The sequence below is a fragment of the Hoplias malabaricus genome, chromosome 12 (genome assembly GCF_029633855.1).
Source record: "Hoplias malabaricus isolate fHopMal1 chromosome 12, fHopMal1.hap1, whole genome shotgun sequence".
Classification (NCBI taxonomy): Eukaryota; Metazoa; Chordata; class Actinopteri; order Characiformes; family Erythrinidae; genus Hoplias; species Hoplias malabaricus.
Genome location: NC_089811.1, coordinates 8,599,053 through 8,618,376, shown reverse-complemented (window position 1 = coordinate 8,618,376; position 19,324 = coordinate 8,599,053). Strand labels below are relative to the sequence as shown.

Genomic DNA, 19,324 nt, shown 5'->3' with positions numbered 1-19,324 from the left:
TCATATATTCATAAGACACGTTTACTGTCTGAATAAAGCTGAATGCCTCAATCAGTTATGTGATCGTAGTTCAGGAGTTCAGAAAAAGGAATACATTCAACATAAAAGGATGCAAACTTGTTTTTGGTAGCACTGTTTGCACATTCGCAGCTCATTCTGATCTGTGTGAGCTGCTGTGCGGACCGACTGTGCTGCTTTGTCTCTGGAGCAGACGAGTCGCATCAAGGGAGCTCTCGAGGCAGCAGAGAAGCCAAGGAGAGAGAGCTGTCTCTCCCACTCACAGTCAGATCCCGTGTTCTAAGTTGTGCTACCGGCGATTCTCTTCTATAAAAATGGCATTTTTCCAATGCATGGAACCTACACGACTCTACTCGGCACAGAATTCTGTGTTTTACAATGGGGAATGGATAAACCAGGATTTTAAGTAATGTTACTGGGTATGTTTAGTGTGTATGTGTGTGTGTGTTCCAGCCATCTGATGAGGACAGCTTGAGTCTGAACACGCCTATGACAAACATCACAGAGGAGGATGGACTCAGTAAAGATGACTCCAGTGAACACATCAGTGCTTTAACAGGTAAACATCCTGAATAGATAGGTAACCAAATTTATGCTTTTATAAATTACTTTCCTGAACATGTAAGAGGATTAAATGTGTGCACACACACACACACACACACACACACAGAGAGAGAGAGAGAGAGAGAGCGTTCTGTGTATAGAATAAATTGTTGTTTAGTGGGAGGAGAAAGGAGTGGAAGAAAAACATCCTCCAGCCATGCTGACATTCAGCAGATACTTTCTGCCCTTGTAAGGGTCTCATAATGATATGAAAACATAAGATTGTGGAAATATCTTTTTAAAATTATTATTATTTTTTAAATAGGAGACACAGACTGTTCATTGGTTTCTGAGGTTAAGGCCTGGACTCAGTTCAGGTTTAGGCTTAGACTTGGTGTTGAGGTTTACACCTAATAAATGACTATAATCATGGGGGCAGCTGTGGCCTAATGGTTAGAGAAGAGGGCTTGGGACTGGTGACAGGCCAGAAAAGTGGGGGCAGGGGTGTGAAGGAACAGCACTGTCCTCCCCCTCAACATCCACAGCTGAAGTGCCCTAGAGTAAAACACCTAGCATCCAACAGTTCCCCTGGCACTTGGGATGACAGCCCACCACTCCAGGCGGTGTGTATGTGTGTGAGTGTGTTCACTACCACAGATAGGTTAGATGTTGAGGAAGAAATTTGCTTGTTGTACAATAACAATAAAAGCATGTTTTAATAACATTAAACATTTAGTACATCATGGAGTTCATGGAAATCCACACAAGTATTGTCAGAACTGATTTTGTGCGTCTGTGTGTGTCTGTTTGTGTCTGTGTGTGTGTCTGTGTGTGTGAGTGAGACCCTGGCTTAACCTGAGGGAGGGACCAGTACAGGAAGTGCAGAGTGCAGATACACAGGAGGAAGTCGCTGTCAGCGGACAGAGAGGATTGTGGGAGTGGTGCTGAAAGCTTTAAAGTGAAGCAGGAGAAGTGTAGTTACAGTGTTACAGTTCTGTGTAAATGTCAGAGACCAGAGGAGTGGAAAATCATAAACAAGTAAAAAATGAAGGGGAATAGAGCTCAGCAACGTTCAGGTGGAGTAGAAAGTTGTGCTGCAGTTCTGTACAGAAATTCAAGAGCTCTTAATTCTGTTTTGGTTTATACTGCTTTTCTCACATGCCCACTCCCCACCCACGCAACTTCACCACAGGCACTACATTTCCCACAATGCCTCAGCATCTTTCCAAAAGCTTCATCAGCAAATGCTTTCACTTAGAACTGGTTTATTTTGTTTTTTTTTCGCCTTAATTAATAGAATATGCAAATATTTCAATGAAATTCAGCCATGCAAAAGACAAGTAATGATAGATCATAGTGATGTGTTTTGTTTATAGTCATAGTATACAATTATAACCTACCTATTACAGTACTAAAGTAAATAGTCTGACATTTCCTGCCCTGAGTAAATAACAGTAAGAGCAGATCACACCGCCCAAGAGAACTTCTCCTCAGAGTGATCATTTTAAAGATCACTTTGTTTCTGAATCATTCAGTTCTAGATAATGTTGCATTAAATAAGCACCGAAGGTCAGAAATTACACAGCTCCCTCAAAGTTACAGCGGCCTGCATGTGTTTTACAGTACGAAATGTGGACGCAATTCTGGCAAATATAGCAAAAGTGAGGAAATTGAAATTGTTTCTTTTATTGTTTGTTGAAGAAATTGCACAGAATCAGGATGAATGCAATTAATTAAACTTTCTTTAGTGTTAATTTGTTCATCCATGGTAGTGCAATACCTGGTTTAGTGTTAAATCACTAAAACTATTTAGTGTTTAACAGGTTTTTTTACTGGATGCACAGTTGGTCCGATACATCTGATTGGCGAGCAGAGGGGTCCAGCTGTGCTCCTGGTTTTGGGACGTAGTAAACTATGAGCAGCATAGAAATTAATTCACAAATCCAAGATTTATTTATTTATATATTTATTTATTGACATTTGTGTGTGTGTGTGTAGCAGACAGAAGCCCCTCAGACTCTTTGAAGGAACAGTTTCACTGCAGAGATTCAGCTCTCAGCTCTCAATTTGTTCACTACATCAAGGTAAGGAAGATTGCTGAGTGCTCTACTGCGCCCAACTTCACAAGTACAATATAGCATGTAACTAAAGATATCTTGTTCTAGGCATGTGTGAGAGAATAAGGTGCCAATATCATGTTGTAAAATTTCAAGACATTTTTTTAGCCCCAAGTTGTGTTTATTATAAACAGTTTATTAGTAGGGTTTAGCTTTTAGACTGGGAATGTCTGGAGGAGAGGGAGAGAGAGGGGGGGAGAGAGAGGGGGGGAGAGAGAGGGGGAGAGAGAGAGAGAGAGAGAGAGAGAGAGAGAGAGAGAGAGATCCTTCATACAGAGTCACATGACAGTGCAGCTGGAAATGATGTGTGTGTGTGTGTGTAGGGTCGAGGAGTGGATTTTGACGAGCCTCTCAGAATAGAAGAAGACAGTAACTGGGCCTCGGAGAAAATGTAAGTAATCTGTCTTTATTCTACTCCTCCATTCTTCTGTTCTCTCTCTGTCCATTTACGCCTGATTGTTGTGTACTGGGTTTACAAGACTAATATTTCCTATGGGGTTCACTATAGGCCTAAATCATTACAACACTGTATTAGCAGATGTAGAAATGGTCATGAAGTGTCCTCCTACAAGCGTATTATGTTCCATTGTTGTGGCTGGTGAACTACATTGGTAGTAAACCTCTGTAAACTGTGACCGTGTTCTCTGCAGGTCGAAAGTGGATATGATTAGTCCTCTGAAGGAAGCTGTGGAGCTGCTGCAGGACCCTAACAGGTACAGGGTCCACAGTACACTGCATTCCAGAGGGAATGATATAAATGTTCAGAACACACTTGTCCATTAAAATTGACATATTTTTCTCCTTTTCTACAAGTGAACACAGTGTGTTCACTCCACAGCAGTGTTCTCCACTCTAAACAGCTGTTTGGAACGCCCACTTTCAGAGCCAGGTCTTTTAAATGATATTGAGTTGCTCACTGTTCACCCCCCACCTGAGTGCACAGCAGTGTGCTCTCACATAAATGTGGGTCAGGCACTGTGATTGGACAGCCTCAGATAAAGGGGCGGGGCAATTCTAAAATCTCTGTGCTTGCCGTCAGAAGCGGAGCAGAATCAGAACAGCTCGTTTTATGTTTTCTGACTTAGGCAGCACACTAGGAAACCGACTGGGTGGTCTTGTTTCACAATGTGGGGGCTGGTGGTCTATAAATTAATGAGAACATGCATTTTTTTTTTCGTAACACGTCCCCTTTAAGATTCAGCTGTGTCTGATTTTAGTTTTGATAGCATATGTTTATTGTGTTATTTCTGCTTTCCTTAACTTCTGCTTTACAGGAATAGCCCAATATCTGTTCTCAAAAAACATTCGTGTGTGTGTTTAGGGTCAATATGAACTCTGCAGATTTTTCTGGTATTAAACTCTATCCAGTGGAAATGGTGACAGTGGATGATTCTCTGAAGTAAGTCTTAAATATATCCGTAATAAGCACACTGGCCACTTTATAGGAAACATCCTTCTATCTCTATCACTCAGATGTAACTTATTATATATATCACATATACCCCTAATTAATTGTCTTTTGTTTTTTAGTGGCCAGGAAAGTGACGATGGACAGATGACGCCGAAGGTAGTGTTGTGTATGTCCTCTGTGTGTGTGTGTGTGTGTGTGTGTGTGTGTGTGTGTACCTGAGACATAAACAGAGAGGATTTGGCAAATTTTTCATGGGCGCAACCCACATACTCAGCTCTACTGCTCATCCCACAAATGCATGTTCCTTACAAATGTGGCACCATTTAAAAGGGAAATTAGGCTTTCCAACAGTATAAGATTAATTGCCAAGAAGCATTGTTACAACAAATGAATAATCTACCAAACACAAATTTCCTTACTTTTTGTGCTATGTTTACATGTTGAAACAATGTGTATACAACTACTATTTGTGTATGACCTCATTTTGAGGCTGTTTTAGTGCTGTTTTGAACTTTGGGCTCAGGTCTGCAGTGGGTCTGTGTTGTGGTCTGAAGTGTGCATTGTGGTCTGGATTTTGTGTTATGGTCTGAAGTGTGTGCTCAGGTCTGAGGTGTGTGTTGTGGTCTGAAGTGTATTTCCAGATCTGCAGTGTGTGTTCAAGCCTGCAGTGAGTGTTGGGGTCTGGAGTGTGCGTTGTGACCTGAAGTGTGTGCTCAGCTCTGCAGTGTTGTGTGTTTTGATTTAGGGTGTGTGCTTAGGCCTGCAGTGTGTGTTGTGGTCTGGATTGTGTGTTGTGATTTGGAGTGTGTTTGTGTTCTATTGTGTCCACCTTGTGGCCTGTAGTGTTAAAGGTGGTATTCATGTACGGTTAATGTAGGGCTAAGTGTGTGGTTTTATATAGGGTGGGGGGTTATTTTATGGTTAATGGTGGGGTTAATGTAGGGCTAAGTGTGGGATAAATGTAGAGCGGTGTAGAAAAGTGTGGGGTTTAATATAAGGTGGGGTATAATGTAGGGCTTAGGTTGCGGTTAATGTATGGTTCAGGGAGGGGTTAATGTAGAGTTCAGGGTGGAGTTAATGTATGGTTCAGGGTAGGGTTAATGTAGTGTCCAGGGTGGGGTTGATGTGGGGTTAATGTAGGGTTCAGGGTGGGGTTGATGTAGGGTTCAGGGTGGGGTTGAAGTAGGGTTCAGGGTGGGGTTCATGTAGGGTTCAGGGTGGGGTTGATGTAGGGTTCAGGGTGGGGTTAATGTAGGGTTAGGGGTGGGGTAATGTAGGGTTAATGGTGGAGTTTAATGGAGGGTTAAAGGTGGGGTTTTTTGTTAACTGTGGTGCGAGGAGTTGTGAGGTTTTGGTTGTGGTTGTTGTTGTTGTTGGAGGGTCCTGATGCATGCTGGGAGTTCCAGAGGAAGAGGCAGTTGATTCTGGAGCGAGCTCGACTGGAGGCTCAGCTCGCCTGTCAGCAGTACGCCCTCCACATGGCCCATGAGGTAACCTCTAGAACCCAGGTTCTAGATTAAAAAGCCACCTCCCATTCTGGAAACCACCTTCTACAGAATCCATTACATGTAATCCATGCATCCTCGGAAACCCATGTTGTCAGACTGCATTTAGGACAGAGGTGCACTGAAAATTTCCACTAAATACAGACACATAGTGTTACTAATATTAGAATATATATATTATATATTACTTATTTATATATTGTATAGATTTTAAAAAAGATTAAACTCAGTCAGAATTATCTAGATTTATAAACAGATTTAAGCAGCAATCAGTCATTATTGACCTCAAATATGGACACACTCTCATTGGAGCGAAGCATTAAACGTGTGAGTGTGTTAGTTAAAGTCTATATAAATATTAATTACATTCCTTCAAAAGTTGAGTTCTAAACTCACATGAAGAAAGAAATTGCTTTGTCATTCCTGAAAGGACAAGGTTATACTCCAAAGAGTGGATCCCCCCCACAGCAGGGCAGTCATGTTTTAAATGTGTAGTACAGAATTTCTTATTCCTCCAGGCCACTAAGTGTCAGTATAATGGGTTTTAACACAAAAAAATGGGAAAAAATGACCGATGGTTCTTTTATTTATTAAATAATAAATGCACCTAAGGCAAAAACCTGGCCTTAAATCAGATTAAATTTTTAGCTTTTTTTGGTTGAGGGTTCAGTTTTGACTGGGGGTTTTCAGTGCAACACTGTTTTGAATCACATTGGTGTTTTAGAATCATTCATTTCATTGTTGTGAGTGTTTTGTTTATTGATTTCTTGTCGCCTCATGGCCCTGTATTTCCCAACGCTGTACCATATCTTCCCAGAATGCCTCATTTAGCATCATTCCCAAGGATGTTGTGGTTGTGCTTGTGTATGTTGTGTTGTGTTGTGTTGTGTTGCGAAGTGTTTAGTGTAAAGGTAATAACCTTTAAATCACAAGAACAAATGCAGATTTATGATCCCAACAGACAAGATATATTTTGCAAACTTTTATTCTACAAATTCAGTCATATCCATCACAGCTGTCCTTCCTGAAACACTTTATTATCCACTGTCTGTCTGTCATTAATTCCATATTGATTCTGAGAATTTGAATCCATGTTTCTGCTCCTACACGAGGGAGGGGAAGAAAAAATGGAAAATAAAGGGCAGAGAGGGAGGAGAAGAAAGAGAAAAAGAACAGAGATGTTGCGGGAGAACAGAGTGTCTTTGTGTCTCGTACTCAGCTCCGTGCAGCTCTGAACATTTTCATCAGATAAACACACAGAGCAGCGTTCAGACACAAAATATAAGTCTTTTTGTGTTCATGTGTTCTTTCTCTCTCTAGAGTTTTTATTTATTTATTTAAATTGTGTGCATCATACCTTAAATAATTAACTCTCAGTGTTAGAATTTTTCTGAATTTTGAGGTTTTGAAGTAGGCCCTGTCTCAGTTTATCACGTTTGGCCCCTGGGGCAGACAGTCAGTATCTGTAGGGTTAGAGTGAAGTGTCGGGTGAATGTGACATGGTTGTTTCATGTCTCTCAGGCAGAGATGATGTTTCAGGAGAAATCAGAAGAACTTCACACGCATCAAACAGAGAAGGTAACTCTCTTCAGCCCAGAATTCTTCTGGGTTTTTTTGTTGTTTAAAAACAATGAGCACCTTAAAAGCTTTCTCTTCTGTTATTTTATGTGTAAGCTCATTTTTGGAAACCTAATGAAATTAGTTGTAAAATGTCCATTGGCCCTTTAAGTCATCCCCTCTGTAGTCACCCTATGCCCATATAAGGAGTTCGGGTCTGAGCTGGATTTCTCAATCACAGAAATTGTAAACAACACAGCTCCAAACCTGATATTGTATTGTACAAATCTTTGGTTCCTAAAAATGGCACATGATTTTCTGAATAATGGAGTCCTTTGCTCCTTTCTAACAAGCTAACACAGCTATGAAACGATATCATGCCACTGGAGACTCCTTATATGTACATGGTGCCAAATACAGAATAATACATGACTTCAGAGCTCTACTAAGCTCTCCTGAGAATAACTGATATAGCTTTGTGTTGTGTATCACATTTTAGAGTGAAGTGGAGACCCCTGTGTCCTCGCCCCCCTTCAGCAGCCCCCCCTTCGGCCTCAAGCCCCGATCAGGTGAAGAAAGCAACCATTCAATCAAAATGAGAAATAAATCTTAGAAACACAGCACACACACATGGTTTTTTTAAATTATTATTTTGGGCCCGACACCAGTCTCACAGTTCCCTCTTTTATTTAAAAGGAATGTGTTTATTAGAAATAGCAATAAAAGAGCTTATAGAAAACCTGAGCCACTGTCCTCGGACACCTCTCAGTATGCTCCCAGTATTCATCAAATAAAAACACCAATCCTTTCTTTAACTCGTGTGTGAAATCAGTTTTATTCTACTGGACATAGGAGGCTGCTGTTAGAGTATTGTTAGCAGGTCTGGAACTGAATATTCATCAGTTCTGATATTTGTTTGTTGTTGTTCTAACGTTGCAAAATGTTCTAACGTTTATGGTTTCTGAAAGAAACTATGACAACTCAAAGTTAGGTTCCATAATGCAGTTATGTCTTTTATTTGTTTTATTATAATCAGTTTGTATAGTAAATAATCATATAATCTGAGTTCACTCGCCAGGACATTATTATTTCAAGTTGACTTGCGTATAGTTTGCTAGTCTAATAAGGGTTAAAGCGCTCAGAGCTTCTCAGTGGTCCCGAGCTTTATCTCACTAACACTGAGCTGAAACCCTCGCCATCTGTGTGTTGACATGTAGCATCGATGTTATTATGTAGCTTCAGCTGTGTTCTTCTAAGCAGGCTTCATTAGAAACCTCTACCTTGTGCTTCCACTCTCCGGCCTCTTCATTAGCTCCATCTGCACTGCACAGCCAAGGTCTGGACACAAACCCGCCCCGCAAATCCCATGAGGATCTGATGGTGTTCAGCCACATAAACCTTACTTAAATCAGGAACTGGTGTTGGATGGTTAAGTTAAATCACCCTGACTCATCCCTTCTTTTCAGGAATTACAGTTCCACTGTTCCACAGCCTAATGCAAGGAAAGCAGTAGAAACCTCAAGCTGCCACTTGGCATTGGGCAAGGTGACTCTACCCAAACCCGAGCGTCCCTTTTTATTTCATGTGTTTCTATAAAGATCATACTCTCTGTGTACACAATTAAATGTGTGTTCACGGTGGCTCACCACAACTTAAAGTTATGCATTCTTTGCATTGAGCCTGTTGACCCCAGGCCTAGTGGATATTAATAAGTAGAGGTTTCTAATAAAGTGGCCAGTGAGTGCATATAGAGCAATAACGGCTTGCCCAGTTCATAACATGACATTGTTATTGTGAAATGCTGCTAACATAGTAATCATTGTGTTTTATTTTTTTGTGTTTTGTTGTGCCATGTTCACTTGTAATGCTTTGCATCCCATTGTTACCCTTGGCTTTTTGTCCCTCCGTGCTTCCCTTACTCGTAATCACGTCTGTGTCCTTTGTATCACTTTGTTTTCACTACTATTTGTCTAACACTGATCACTTCCACTGATTGATGCTTGAAACAAATCCTTATTTTCTCAATTATGTTCTCAATTATTTAAATTGCTTTTACTGCTTTGGCCCCTCCCCTATTGCACGGTCCCCGCCCAAACACAAAACCCCCCTCCAGCTCCGCCTTCTATCCCTTGCTCACCCCCGCTTTGTATCAGCCCGCTCACACAGGCCACACCCACCGACAAAGACATGGTCTCTAGCCCAGCCAACGGAGGCGTGATCAGAAGTGGTAGGTCCACCCACTTCTTTTGTCCTGTCCAATCACAAGCCTTGGAGCAATTTTTTTTAAATTTTAGAATTGTTCACAGTCTTTAAGTGTCATCTGTCTGGAGTTTAATTTATTTGGAAAAGTTTTCTTCGTGTTATGGAGCTGCGGTTACACTGACGCCTAGTGGCTTGGATGTGTCAGAGATTCTGTATTAAAACACATGTATGAAAACATGGGCGCTTGTGGGGGACCCTTTCCATGGAGTATAAACTGGTTCATTCACGAATCATGAACTCAGAAGTGTACAGAATTAAATTGGGGAAAATGTGAAAGTGTACTGGATAAAGTAGAGTCTCACAGTATTAGTTTCAATATTTAAATATTTTTAATACTATAACCCTATTCAGTCCTAATGATGTCATCCCTTCCCTCAATCCCTCCGCCTCCAGTCTGCCGCCTTGTGGGAAAAAATCGTAGAGTGATTTTTTTTTTTTTTTTTTTGGGTCTGAAAATGAACTATCCCTTTTTTTGGCTCTGGCCTCTTTTGGTGTCCTTATTTATGAGATTATTCTGGGACGACCAATCAGAGAGAGAGAGTGAGTGAGAGAAGGTGATGGAAAAGAAGTGGAGAACAGGAGAATGTAGAGAAGGAAAAAAGGAGGAGAGAGAGTGGGAGTGAAAAGTAATAAGGAGAGAGGGAGAGAGAGAGAGGGTTAGAATTAGTTTGAGATTGAGCTCTGCTGGTTTTAAATGGACCCTGAAGCCAGACGTCCTCCAGAGGGCAGAGAGAGGTTCTGAACTTTACTGACCTTCCTGTAATCACTTTCACTCATCTGTTTATTATATTCTCCTTCCTTCCACTACTCCCTTTCTTTTCCCATTCCTCCCTATATTTATTTTTATTTTTAGAGTTGGGTATACATGGCTTCCTTAAACAGTATCCCATACATACTCTAAAGACATTTTAGAGATCTTTATTCCCATCATTCTCCCTGCCTCTCCCCCTCTCACTCTCTCTCTTTCTCTCTCTCTCTCTCTCTCTCTCTCTCTCTCTCTCACTCTCAAACCTAGAGAAGGACAGTTACAGTATTGAGAATCAATGATATAAACATAGATCAGCCACAACATTAAAACCACTGCAATGTGAAGTGAGTAACACTGATGATCTGGTTGCAGCGCCCCCTGTTGAGGCAGCCAGGGAACAGTCAGGGTTTTAAGTTGATGCTGGAAGCAGGAGAAATTGTTAGCATAAGGATCTGAGCCATTTTAACCAGCACTACATTGTGATGGTTATAATGTTTTGGTCAGAGTTTCTCTACAACAGCAGGTCTTATGGGGAGAGCAGGTCATTTGTTTGGTGTTGTTGACGCCACCCTGTGGAAAATTTGCATAGGCTTCAGTCTTTTACAGCAGTCTGTTTATATTAGATTTATTACAGAGGTCAAATGTCCACTCTTTCACAATGCTGTGACATATCACTGTGTTCAGGACAAAGCCACGTCCATATCATGTCCATTATGTCCATGAAAACACACACACACAGCATTACACAATAGTTGTGTGTGTTGTTTATGTTGTCTGTGTTGCGTATGTCAGTGTTCCTAAGGACCCACAAGAGTCTGGAGTCAGTGGACCCTCAGTTCACCATGAGGAGGAAGATGGAGCAGCTTCGAGAGGAACTGGAGCTCATGGAGCAGCTCAGAGAGGTAAACACACACACACACACACACGGTTAATGTAGCAATACAAATAGTATTACCAAAGCTGTATAACAGTTAATGCCTGTGTGATTCATTTTATTTCAGTTACTTCTCATAATTGGTTTTAAGTGTATATTCAATACCTTGTTTACTGTGTATCTATATCTGTGTGTCTCTGTTTGCTTGTGTGTGTGTATTTCTCTTGGTCTGTGGTTGTGTATATGTCTGTTCATCTATGTGTATCTGTGTATGTGTGCCTGTGTGGGTGTGTGTATGTGTGTGTGTAGAGTATCGAGAGCCGACTGAAAGTTTCTCTTCCTGAGGATCTTGGCTCCTCTCTCATGGATGGGGTGGTGCTCTGTCATCTGGCCAATCACGTTCGCCCTCGCTCTGTCGCCAGCATTCATGTCCCCTCCCCTGCAGTGGTGAATACACACACACACACACACACACACACACACACACACACACATACACAAATTATACATAGCCAATTATTTTTAAAATAAGGGCATCAATGAAGAGTGTGCTTCTCTTCACTGCTGTAATATTCAGGGAAGTTTTTACTTTAGATGTTGGAACATTTCTGTGAGAATTTGATGGCATTCAGTGATTATTTCTGAAACAAACATCACGCATCAGCACAGTAAATAATACAGCACACAAAATATGCTTCAAGCCTCCCACATGGTGAAGGCTGGTTCATGTGCAGCTGCTCCAGAGCATTTTAGTTTCCAGCTTTATTTTTAACCCCTGTTTTTTCTTTTTCTCTTTTGACCCACAGCCAAAACTAAGCATGGCAAAGTGCCGCAGAAACGTGGAGAACTTCCTGGATGCCTGCCGGAGGATGGGTGTCCCTCAGGTGAGTAATGTCACTCCTCTCTAGAGAGTGAGAGAGAGATGTGGGCACTGTGTGTGCAGGTGAACCAGTTTTAGATCCAAATCAGGGACATTTTTAATTATCATATTTCTTTGTCAGGTTATTAATAATGTTCCAGATTCTAAGAGCAGGTGGCATTTTTGCCACATTTTGTATTCACTTTTATCTGTCTTTACACAATCTGAAAGGACAGCTGTCAAAATATGTACCACTTTTGGACAAAAAGAGTTTCACTGTGAGCTTTTAAAAATATTAGGAAAATTGGACAGTCCGGTTATTTTCTCAACAAAAATCTGCTCTTTATGCTGAGGAACATATGAAGAATTGCTGAAAATAAATAACCACAAAGTAGTAAAACACACAGCTGCTTTATGAGCTCTGTGTGAGTTTCCAATCATTCGCATGGTAAACGTTCCAAACATTTTGAAGTTATGAACGTTTATGTCTTTGTCCTGTGACCTGTTCACACACTGTTCACAGTGAAAGAAACCTGATTTCTTCAAGCGAAACCAATCATAATATCTGCCTGGATTTTCCCCTCTCTCTTCCCTGGGAGAGCTTTATTAAAATAAAACCAGTCAAGAAAATTATTTTTAAACATAAGAATCCATTCAGATTTATATGATTGGTTGAATGGATTACTGAAGCAGGATCATGGCACACTTGCAAACATCAGAGTGGAGATGTGAAGGCTGTTTTGAGGTCAGAGTTTATATACAAATAACTTCTGATTCCCCAGTTTTAATTACCTGGGTTGTTTCTGCTCTTTGAAAGAGTTCAAGAACTAACACACAGATGAGATGAAAGCCATTAGCCTGTTTTAAAACTAGGCGCAATACAGCACAAAACATTGATAAGGAGAGGATGCTCTGACCCTACACTAGAGCTTTCACACTTCAATCTGTTCTCAAGACTAGATCTGCTTCATCATCATTACCGGCTTTGAGCTTCTCCCATTGCTCTCAGTTCATCTTAATTAAAACCACCCTGTAACTCTACTCCTGTACTGTGTGTGTGTGTGTGTGTGTGCGTATTTATTCGAAGGAGAACTACATTGCTCACTTTTTTTTTAGTTAGATTACATTAAGGAAAACTCCTAATAATATGTCCCTGGTGTAACTCTGGCCTTAGGAGAGTCCTGGAGAGTGTATGTTCACACTGTGCAGAGTGAAATAAATCAGCACAGAATCATAGCTTGCTATGTGCTCCGTATCTGCTATTAATGTAGAAATTAAACACAAGGCTTTCTGTCCTCCTGGGGGTGCTGTGTTTGCTTTTGAGTGATGTGAGTGTATATTTAGAGCAGATTTTGGAGCAGTGTAATCAGAGGAATGATAAAAACAGTCCAAATGTTCATTATATTCCTGTTCTGTATCTGAATTTTTTGGGGTCAGAAACTAATATTCAGGAATGTCCAGCTTTGTTCCACCACAGCCAATACACGTCAAACATGCACAACATGAACAGCATGTCATAATGTTAACAGAGGACAGGAGAAGACACAGCAGAAATTGAGTTAAGGGTATGAAAATGAGCTAAGGAAATACCAGGCAAGCCTAGTTTTGCTGGACCGCCATTAGCCATATACCCAATGTCACAGAGGTGTTTCTGGTTTTTCAGAAGCAGGAAAGCCCAAAATATATACCCGTGTCATTGGAAGGTCTGGACAAGCTTTGGTGCTTCATATTTACTTTGTTTACAAGTGTTTTTTATGTGTTGTACAGAAAATAAATGCAGAAATGAAAAAAGGAGCACAAAGTTTTGTTCATAATATATAACACTGGCATCAGTATTTTTCTTGTTAGTTTTATTTCAAAATAAATACTAGATGATCCACCACCAGAGAACAAAGAAGACCAAGAACATTTTGTTGATTTTAAGAATTACAGTTACATATTTATTCAGTGTAACAGGTTAAAGCGTGTGAAGTTTAAGGAGGCTGCTTGCAGGTATACATACTAACACCACAAAATAACTCCCCAACACTTCCCTTTACAATATTTCAGGCAAAGACACACACTCACGTGAAATAAGATAAATTCAGCAGGCCTCCTAACTCTGTGAGATATAATGTGTGTGTAAATGTTGCTGAGTCCCAAGCCGTCCTGAGCTTGTGAACTAACCAACGCCGAGCCGAGACTGGCCAACGCGCTTGGTGTCGTGCCAAACACTGCCCCTGAAACATACACAAACAGAGCTTGTTCCTGTCTTATTTCCTATTATTTTGCCACAGTTCGTGCTGAATAACCTACTGTTCTTTGGTTCCAGCTTGGAACCAATTTTTCTGATGCGCAAAACAGTTCATGTCAGTGGAAATGCACTGAACACACAACAGACAGTGTAGTAGCGCCACCTTAAGTTGTCTCTGTGAAATAAGCCTGAACTAAAAGTTCCTACTTGCGCATTTCAACATTAGGAATCAGTCAGTCAGTCAGTCAGTAAGCGAAAATGCCTCTTCTAGGCCGCCCCGGTAGGCGGTCCATCAAAAATCCCTTGTTCAGGGTATATTCACATTACTGTGTGGATCTGGAGCCTACACATTGAGAAACCCAGTCAGTTTTCTTTGTGCTTTTCTAAGTCAGAAAAACATGGCATAACACGAGCCTTTTTGATTCTCCTCCAATTCTGACGTCAAGTGCTGAGACTTTAGAATTGCCCCACCCCCTCATCTGAGTCTGTCCTAACACAGTGCTGTACCTACGTATATATGAGAGCACGAAGACGAGGTTGACCACATCAAAACAGATATGAGGGCGGAGATATAAGAGAAAACGGATAAATGGTGGAGTAGTGTAAACATGAGTCACCATTGGAAAGAGGTGTCAGGGCTAATACAGTGTTTTGGAGTGTTGTGTTTGTTAGCATTTGCTAAACAGCTGCTTCTGTGTGGCTTTTTTAGCTTATAGCAGTTCCTATGTTTGTTGTATATGTTGTTGATGCCTTAGCTTTTTTAGCCTGCTAGCCACTAATTTTGCATTTGTTTGCTTTTGCATTCATCGCTTCTGATCACTGCAAACACCAGTCGTTTCCTACAGCTGTCCTCTGAGAGAGAGAGAGAGAGAGAGAGAGAGAGAGAGAGAGAGAGAGAGAGACGGGATGAGAGGGAGGGACACATGTAGAGAGAGGGAGAAAAGGAATAAGAAGGAGAAAGACAGGTAGAGCGAAGGAGAGTGTAGCGTGTCTTCTCTCCTCAGAGGTCGGCAGGGTCTGAGTGACCGTATGCTTTTAGCTTTTTTTCTTTGTTTCTTTTAAACATTAACTTTCTTCTTTATTCCTTCCTTTTCTGGCTGGACGGATGACCCTTCTGCTCTTCCATCTCCTCCCTTGTTTCCACTCCTTCCTCTTTACCTGTGTCTCTTTCCTTTGACTATTTTATATATTTTTTCTTTTTCATTTTTCTGAGCTTGTTTCTCCCCTACTTTCTTTTTTCCATATCGTTCCTTCTGTCTCCCTCCCTTGCCCTCTTCTTTCTTTCTTTTTTCTGCCCATTTTCCACTCTTACTTCCTCTCTTTCTTCCCCAATCTCTTTCCTCTTTTCTCTTCCCTCCCTCAGTCCTCTCTGTGCTCTGCGTACGATGTGCTGCAGTGTTCTCTGAGGCCGATCAGGGCCACAGTTCAAGCGCTTGTGGCATTGGACAAGAGCGAGGGGGCGAGGGAGTCGGATGGAGGGATGGACGGAGGAGAGGAGAAAGAGAACAAAAGAAAGGAGAGCCTCACTCCCTCCCAGGCTCCGCCCACCTCCTGGCAGATCTGGGATCTGATTGGCTCAAGCCTCATTCACCTTTTCTGCCTGTTACTGCTGTTTGCGGCCTACAGCTGGAGTGAACTCACATAACACCCCCCTCATACACACACACACACATATATACTAACCTGTCATTTTGTGGAAAGCACACAGAACACATCATACCTGCCGGTTATAGGGAATTAAAGTGTTCAGAGCGCCACCTGCTGTTTGAACTGAAGGAAAGAGACTCAGATTTCTCTCCAGTGTTAGTGAATGGAACCAGATGTCTCCTTGTCTACAACACAAATCCGGCATAATAAACTGAACTATCACTGGATTAGGAACCTACCTTTTATCTACACTCATTTTTCATTTTATCAGCTCCACTGAACATACAGGAGCACTTTGTAGCTGTAAAATTACAGACTGTAGACCCTCTGTTGCTCTGCATACATTCTTATCCCCCTTTCACCCTGTTCTTCAATGGTCAGGACCCCCACACAGTGTAGGTGTGGGGTGGAGGATCATTCTTGGCACTGCAGTGACACTGGTGTGGTGGTGGTGGTGGTGTTAGTGTGTGTTGCAGTGATCCTGGAGTCCAGTGATTGTTCAGTGTGGATAATATATGGCATACTACTACATGGAGTAGTCTGCACTATACACTAGATCAGTGTGTAGTAAATTAGTGTGCCATTTCACAACGGCCAACCAACATTCAACCAGCAGGTGGCGCTGTTCTGCACATGTCTGAGGATATACTTTAAATTACACGTATTAATTTAAAGTCAGATTTAAATACACATCTACACGAAAGGGGTTCACAGCTGTATTGCATATAAATGTTAACAGCAATAGAATGAACAGCTGTGGTAGTGAAAATAATTACTGTAAAATATTGCCCCCAGAGGCCAAAACAAAGCACTACTACAAACCATTCCTTCACACATTATACACAATGATAATAAAGTTTACTCACTAATCCTCACTGTCAATTTGATATAGTGTGGTCTGGAAGACAGGGCAGTGTTACCTAGTGTAATTTGACTGTCAGACGAAAACCTCATATCTCCAAAATCTTAATTTTTCAGGAGGAGGGGGAAAAACAGTCTAAATTTTCATAGAAATGTAATGATTTAAAAACTTAAAATATTTAATATATTTCTGTATTTTTCCTTTTTTCCTCCCTTCAATTTCTGACCTTGTTTGGTTCTCCCTTTTCACTCCTTTTCCTTTTTTTCTTCTCTCTTCTCCTTCTTTCCCTTTCTTTCTTTGTTCGTGCCCCCCACCCCCCCCCCCCCCCCCCCCCGACCTTTGGAGATGCAATGTTTTGCCTCGCCGGAGACCGTAGGGTCACAAGGCTCGTTTGACTGTTTTTTTTATGTTTTATTACGACTGAGACTTTGACTGAGCACTGAAGGGCTAATCAACTTCAGACAAGAAAAAGTCTGTTCATACACAGCTAGTAACTCTTTGTTTTTCACAAGGACTTGCACTTTTGTGCTGAAATGGTTCTAAATATGGAGAAGGAGGGCTAAAGAAAAGAGCAACTTTTACAATGTTCTTGACCTTGTTCCGTCATGAATCATGAGAAACATCCAGGAGAAAACACACAGATCCCACAAATGTTGTGTTGTTTCAGTTTCATTTTGATTTTTGATGCTTTGGCTCACATTATTATTAAAGATTCTAATATAAAAATATACATTTAATCCTCAGTTCATCATACATTGCTTTCCCAGCATTCAGCAGGCGCTGTGATCCAACGCCTTACCGTGTTAATCATGTTGCAGGTGAATGTAGTGTTATCCACTACACCAACCACTGCAGAGAACATGAGGATCATCAAGGGAAACAAAAACACACACATTAGTTTCTCCTTTTTCACCTCAGTGATCATTATTAATTAATCTTTAAAGGTAAATGTGTAAGTGTTTATTTAATTTCCGTCTCCTTTTCTGATGCTTTGGCTCCTCCTCCTCTGCTCTGCTGCTGCTTTTCTGATATCAGTTTTGATGGAAAGTTGTTTTCTGTCAGTGTTTTGTTTTGTGGTGATTTTTGGGGGCTCTGTAAGGGACTTCAGGGTCAGAATGTATCACTGACGATGTTTGATTTGCTGAATATTGTCAGGTAATTATGACACCGAGGGCGACAAATACTCTGCATAATTTTGGCTTGTGTTTTCTAGGTACCGAGTATTTTACATATGCCCTATGTTTATATTTTCTCAGATATGATTTTATGTTTAATAGTCATTAATACTTGTAATACTACAAGACAAATATAAACCATTCACTTATTACTACTGTTCTATTATATGAAAAACAAAATCCAAAACATCCTGACAGTTTGGCGTAGAGAGAGAAAAATGCCAGCCTCTTTCCCACAAACGAATTCAAATATAATCCTCAAATGTGTCTGAGTACCTCCTGCCCTCTGTGCCATTATTCACTAGGAGTATGAAGTGAATGTGAGGTTCTGGCTCTGAGACAGATGTACTGTATAATACAATGTGGGTACAGTTCTGTAAAGCTCTTCGGTTTATAAGAGGCTGTAAATGAAGGGGAATAAATGTACAGTTTCTCACCTGTGAGTGTTTCTAATAATGCTTTTGTTTTAAAAAAAGAAAGAAAGTGGAATTGGAAGAAACTGTGTGTGTGTGTGTGTGTGTGTGTGTAAATAAAAACGTGCATCGTTTTCGGCATGTATTCATAGACCCTGTTTACTCCGGCTGGTTTCATAAGACTAGTTAGTGTGTGTGTGTGTGTTGCTCACATCCTGATACTGATGTTGTTGGTGTTGACTCCAGTCTACTGAAACTGGTTTAATGGGTCTCAGATGCATTTACACCTGTATTGTTATGTGAATATTCACTATTCATACATAATATACAGGAGTTGGACAATGAAACTGTGGTTTTAGACCACAGTAATTTATTAGTATGGTGTAGGGCCTCCTTTTGCGGCCAATACAGCGTCAGTTCGTCTTGGGAATGACACATACAAGTCCTGCACAGTGGTCAGAGGGATTTGAAGCCATTCTTCTTGCAGGATAGTGGCCAGGTCTCTACGTGATGCTGGTGGAGGAAAACGTTTCCTGACTCGCTCCTTCAAAACACCCCAAAGTGGCTCAATAATATTTAGATCTGGTGACTGTGCAGGCCATGGGAGATGTTCAACTTCACTTTCATGTTCATCAAACCAGTCTTTCACCAGTCTTGCTGTGTGTATTGGTGCATTGTCGTCCTGATACACAGCACCGCCTTCAAGACACAATGTTTGAACCATTGGATGCACATGGTCTTACTGGTGCAGTGTGCAGTTAATGAGGACTGGCCACCAGGCTGCTCCAATTTAGCCATGAAACCTCCCACACTAAAATGACAGGTGTTTCAGTTTAATTGTCTAACCTTGATGTGACCTATATGATAAGCTGCACACATGAAACCCCCAGATGTAAACAGTGTCCTACACCATTTGGTTGTACAAATGTGTATAGATTATTTCTTTCGGTTAAAGGGACACTAGGTAAGATTTGTTTGGGTGTTTTTTTATTTTTTATTTTTTTTTTTACTTTTCATTTTTTTGCTCCTGGGCTCCCTTACAGTTGTAGAGTGTAATTCTCTTTTAATCAAAAGGGAGAGGGGAGGAAAGAGGTAGGTTG

The 19,324-nt window shown here is 41.0% G+C and overlaps 1 protein-coding gene across 3 annotated transcripts in view; it reads left to right on the top strand.

Moving 5' to 3' along the window:
- The window catches only part of lrch1 (leucine-rich repeats and calponin homology (CH) domain containing 1), a 41,429-nt gene that overhangs the window by 17,916 nt on the left and 4,189 nt on the right, over positions 1–19,324 (top strand). The window contains exons 8-21 of one of the 3 annotated variants that reach the window (XM_066685956.1): positions 472–577; positions 2,563–2,645; positions 3,002–3,069; positions 3,329–3,391; positions 4,000–4,077; positions 4,209–4,245; positions 5,469–5,579; positions 7,116–7,172; positions 7,651–7,720; positions 9,265–9,378; positions 10,954–11,063; positions 11,345–11,482; positions 11,842–11,919; positions 15,491–16,872. In XM_066685956.1, the coding sequence (XP_066542053.1) occupies positions 472–577; positions 2,563–2,645; positions 3,002–3,069; positions 3,329–3,391; positions 4,000–4,077; positions 4,209–4,245; positions 5,469–5,579; positions 7,116–7,172; positions 7,651–7,720; positions 9,265–9,378; positions 10,954–11,063; positions 11,345–11,482; positions 11,842–11,919; positions 15,491–15,772 (1,395 nt within the window). In that variant the 3' untranslated portion in view covers positions 15,773–16,872. Of the gene's footprint in view, positions 1–471; positions 578–2,559; positions 2,646–3,001; positions 3,070–3,328; positions 3,392–3,999; positions 4,078–4,208; positions 4,246–5,468; positions 5,580–7,115; positions 7,173–7,650; positions 7,721–9,264; positions 9,379–10,953; positions 11,064–11,344; positions 11,483–11,841; positions 11,920–15,490; positions 16,873–19,324 lie in introns of those variants that run through there. The other 2 variants (XM_066685955.1, XM_066685957.1) reach the window with 2 other exon arrangements.